The sequence below is a fragment of the Nematolebias whitei genome, chromosome 15 (assembly GCF_014905685.2).
Source record: "Nematolebias whitei isolate Nwh7 chromosome 15, NemWhi1, whole genome shotgun sequence".
NCBI lineage: Eukaryota > Metazoa > Chordata > Actinopteri > Cyprinodontiformes > Rivulidae > Nematolebias > Nematolebias whitei.
The window spans coordinates 13,667,338-13,672,303 of NC_056512.1; the positions used below are offsets into that span (position 1 = coordinate 13,667,338).

At 43.6% G+C, this 4,966-nt stretch overlaps 1 protein-coding gene across 1 annotated transcript in view; it reads right to left on the reverse strand.

Annotated features, from left to right (window-relative positions):
• The window catches only part of LOC119421461 (potassium voltage-gated channel subfamily C member 1), a 64,599-nt gene extending 59,917 nt beyond the window's left edge, over positions 1-4,682 (reverse strand). The window contains exon 1 of the mRNA XM_037688813.1: positions 4,050-4,682. Within this exon, the coding sequence (XP_037544741.1) occupies positions 4,050-4,592 (543 nt within the window). The 5' untranslated portion in view covers positions 4,593-4,682. The remainder of the gene's footprint in view (positions 1-4,049) is intronic.
• Between the last annotated feature and the right edge of the window lie 284 nt (positions 4,683-4,966).

A 4,966-nucleotide genomic window follows, 5' to 3' on the forward strand; every position in this document is an offset into this window, starting at 1 on the left:
CTCATTTGTTAAAGAAAGAAAAAAAACACAAAAGTCACTGAAAAACCTTGAAACTGACAAAAGTAATAATCAGAAAAAAAGACTAAACGTCATCTGGTTGATTTTCAGCTGCGGTTGAACAGAAGTGTTAGGAAGAGAACAACTCGCTGTGGCAGGGAACAGCTGATAGAAGATAAAGTTCAACAATAATTATATTTAAAAAAGGCCTTGATAAATAAAAAAAAAAAGATTCTTCTTATTTTAATATTTTGTTGCACAACTTTTTGATGTTACCACTGCAATCCAGTAATTTCTGTATCACGGTTTGACGCGTGTGCAGGTGCACATTTTGTCCCACGCCTCATGAGCAAACTGTCCCAGAGGTCTCGGGTGTGATGGCTCCTTCTGCAGACTCCAGGTCCAGTTCCAGGTCCCAGAATTTAGCTCATGGCTCAGAAGGTCGCTTCAGGGCAGCTCAACGTTTTGTTGCCATTCTTGGGTGGTTGCATGTTTTGGGTCATGCCCTGCGACTGAGGCCGAGCTGTCTGACTCTGGGCAGCACATTTTGCTCCAGAATGTCTCGATAGTCTTGAGACACCGTGTCTGTAAGCAGCCCCAGAACAGAACCGAGCCTCCTCAGCGTTCCACTGTAGGTGCAGAGTTCTCCTCTTCTCTGCTTCCCTTTTGTCTCTATAAACGTAGAGCTGACGGGACTCAATGCCAGAAAGCTCCAGTTGAGTCTAATCTGTCCAGAGAACCTTCTCCCAAAAGCTTTGTGTCTGCAGTGAATATGAAAACTGCAGTTTGACTTTTTGATGATTTGCTGTTAACAGTGGCGTCCTTCTCTGACTCTGACTTTAAGAGTGACAGGAAGTGTGATCTGACACTGATGTACATTTGGACCTCGACTTTGGAGGTCATGTGTCATTTCTTTAAAAGTTGTTCTGGGCTCTTTGGTGATCATTCATATTTTCAGGCTCTTTGATTTGTCAGTTTTCCTCTTGCAGCCACATTCAGGGAGGTTGTCTCCAGACATGATTAATCTGTGCTGCTGTAGCCACATGAACATTCAGCTGCTTGGAGATGTAGCTTTTATCTTTATATACAGCTCATGTTTTTCTTTCTAAGCTCCTCCTTCTCTTTCTGTGCTCCATGTTCAGTGTTTTACACACCATGATACCAAACAGCACAGTGACTACATCTCATCCTTTAAACAGACTGAATGATCACAAGGTTGACAACACAGGACAATTAGAGGATGCATGAAGTGTCCTGTATCAGTGTCCTCACTGTGTTATAATTTTGTATGCATTGCAGCGCAGACATAAATGATTCTGGACCAAATTCAAAATGTAAAAATATTAATTGTTATTATTTAAGAAGGTTGTTGAGGAACTTGCATCACGATTTATGATGAGCCACACAACAGAGACGAGACGACATATTCAGAGAAGATTTTAGCTTCAAATGTCTGTGTGTGTGTGTGTGTGTGTGTGTGTGTGTGTGTGTGTGTGTGTGTGCGTGTCACACACAGCTCTGCTGGATTCAGAAGGAATAATTGCTGCTTCCTCGTAGGTTTTGTTAATACATAAAGACTGACACAACAAAATGTGGGACTTTCAGAATAAAACAAAAACAGGCTGCAGTCATTTTTAACTCCAACAAACTCTTCCACGTTCAAGCGCACGAGGAGAAACAAAAAAAAGCGAGTTTCTTCAGATTTTGCAGCTGTTTGTATTAAATCAGATATTCTGTCCAGAAAACTAATCAAGCATCACTTGTTTAGGTGGAAGTTTCTTAAACACAATTAGATATCAGGTAAAGTGTGTTAACTTTGTGTTGAAGTAAAAAAAGCACAGACAGGAGGCCCATCCTCCTCATCCTCCTCATCCTCCTCATCCTCATTCCCAACATGATCATCAGAGGACAGAGTTGGACTTCATCAGTTTTACACTGAGGTTCCTGTGATGAAGGTAAGTTTAGAGTCAGTTTTCTTTACAAAATAAAAGCCCGCCCCTTTAATGTGCTGTAAAACAAACACGTAATGACGTTTTATTTACATAAAAAGCTGCAATTCATGACTTACAGGACAACTTTAACAATAAGTCACTGAATGTTTTGATGAACTGAAACACTTTTGCTGTTTTTATGTAAATTGTTAACATTTATAAAATTGTATCTATTATGCCAATCAGCTATTGAAACTGTACAAACTCTACATGTGTCAGGACACATTTAGTGACAAATGTAACATCAAAATGTGGATTTTTTTTTTTTGGGGGGGGACTTTTGAAAAAAGAACTGATTTCATGTTGTGCAATATTGTTGATTTTATTCATTTGTTTTCTTTGAACGGGATCCATTACTTTATTTAATCAGTTTGAAGTTGTTGAAGTGATGATTGTGAGTTTTTCTCATGTGGCCCTTTGGGATTATTTGCAGCTCACCCTCTGTCCTCTGGTGTCGGGATGTAAATCTGGTGAAGGTCCCACATCAAGCCGTCCCTGTCCATCATTTTTCAAAGGTTCAAGGTTCTTTATTGTCATTCACATCATATGTGGTACATAAGGTGGAACAAAATTGTGTACTCAAGGTACAGTCAAAAATAAAAGCTTATGCTTGAACATATATGTTAATCTAATCTATTCATCTTTCCTGACAAAATAAGGAATTAAAAATTCTGCAGCAAAGTATTTGTGCACTAATGTTGGTCCACTTTAAAGCTGCACATCAGAGAACAGCTCTAGGTTTAAAAACAACAAACTAAAACTAGTTTTCTGTTTTAATTTAATTGTGCTCAAGATGAAGACAGTTTGAAACCAGCATCTCTCAGAGCATTAAACACCAGGTTCATCAGTTTTCTGCTTCAGTCTTGCACAAAAAGTTGCACATAACTGGAACAACCCCAACAAACCAACACTAACCAGTTCAGACAGTGTCATAATAGCGTCCGTCCTCATCACGTGTTAACTCACCGTGTGACAGTCTGCACATATTACACGTCTCTCTGCTCCAACACACGCAGTATGAGCTGCTGGGGGATTGACAAACTTCTGCCAAACTTCAGGACACGCGGACGAGGTCATTTATCCACAGAACCAGGTAAATGACTGAAACATGCAGAGTGGTCCTCCAGGACCAGAGGCCTTCCAGTGATTAGTGACAAATCTTTATGAAATGTCCGAGACAACAACTTCTATAAGACCAGAAGTGCCGTTGTCTGCAGACGTTTAATGTGTTTTCCTTAGAATGGATGAGTCAGACCATGCCCTGCCTCAGATCGACCTTTATTAAGATCACAAGTCGGCTCATGGTTGCACCCCACACATGTGAACGGATGCTCAACGGAACTTCCTTTTATTGTGAGTTCTGATTTCCTCTCAACTAAATATTTGATTATTTTTGTCATTTTAGCGACAATGAAAACACAATTTAAAAAAAAGAAAAATGCTTTGAAAACGAGCTGTTAGACGTTTTATTACTTACATCCATTTTTAACTAATAACAACGGAGAGCAAGACTTCTCGCACCAACGCTGAAAATGAGAGGAAAGTGAGTTTGAGGGCAGCTGGTCTAAAACAAATCATTTTCAATGTAAGTGTAACTAAAAGCAGCAGTTGTGTCTGCAGGCTCCACGAGGAGTCATCCACAGACCAGATCTTCTGCACCACCAGCTCTTTGTTCTGATCAAGTCACGTTCTTGCACAAGAACCCAAACACAGAACAAGAATTTTCACTGCATGCACCTTTATTTATTTTGTAACAAAGCTGTATTCTTCCTGTTGTTACTGAAGGGCATATGTTGGTCATTTAATGTATCTTGGAGCTAAAGCACATCATTTACCTTGACATAGTCATTTTAGATTAAGGTTTTATCGCCTTAAATATATTGTGTTTCTCCCATTTGTGCTTTCACAGTTATTTCCACAGTTTGGGCAGTTATTTGTGTGTGTGTGTTAGTTTCCATGTGCAGACTGCAGCAGACCATCAGCGTGTCTGAAGGTCTGAACAGACGTGAAAAAAGATGGAGCTGTGGTTGAACACCTGCAGGGAGGCGTCCTGCGACTCACCCGGGCGTATTTGGACGAGTAGGGGTCCTCGAACAGAGCCCACATGCGGGGCTGCCACACCTCCCACCACGTCGCCCTGCGCCCGTCCTCCTGCACGCACAGACGCTTCAGGTCTCCGTCCGCGCCGCCGGTCAGCGCCGGGTCGTCTTCGGGCGCATCTGGTTCTGGAGTCTCGAAGCTGTCCAGGGCTTCCTCTGCGTCCCGGTGCTGCCTGTAGTTCATCCAGCAGCACGCCTCCACGTCCGTCTCGTCGATGCCCCAGAAGGCGAGCTCCTCCTCGAACAGGGGCCCGCACACGTCGCTCGGACAGTGCAGCTTCCCGGTGCGGTAGTAGTTCAGGATGAAGGCGAAGGTGGCCGGGTGCCGGTCGAAGAAGAACTCGTCACATTTCGGGTCGTAGTCGAAGTTGCTGTAGGCGTCCGGTTCGGTGAGCCAGGACAGGCGCGTGCCCGGCAGGGTCTTCAGGGTGCTCCTGTAGGTCTCGTGCCGGATCCCGCCGCAGTTGATGACGATCTTCTCGCTGTCTGACGCCGAGCCTGTCATGGCTGCGCTGGGGCATGCTTCGCTCGGTGCGGACTGGTCCTCTCCATCCACCGCTCCTCCCGGTTCTGCAGGCTCAGTCCCGACCGAACCAAGTATGCATCTCTGTGCGGGTTCTGCAGTCTCTGAGTACAGGTGTCTGGAGGGAGGAGGAGGAGAGGAGGAGGAGAGAGAGGGAGGTGGGGATGAGGAGTCTGTGGGATCCGGTCCTGCTTCAGCCTCATTTTGGATTCAGAACATTGACATCAGCTGAATTCAAACCATGAAACGAAATAAACTCAGTACTTGATGTGATTAAGTTGAGCTGTGTGCTCTGACAGCAACAAACAGAACCAGTGAAGAGTTCAATTCATTTGGTTTATATTACAAGCACAACA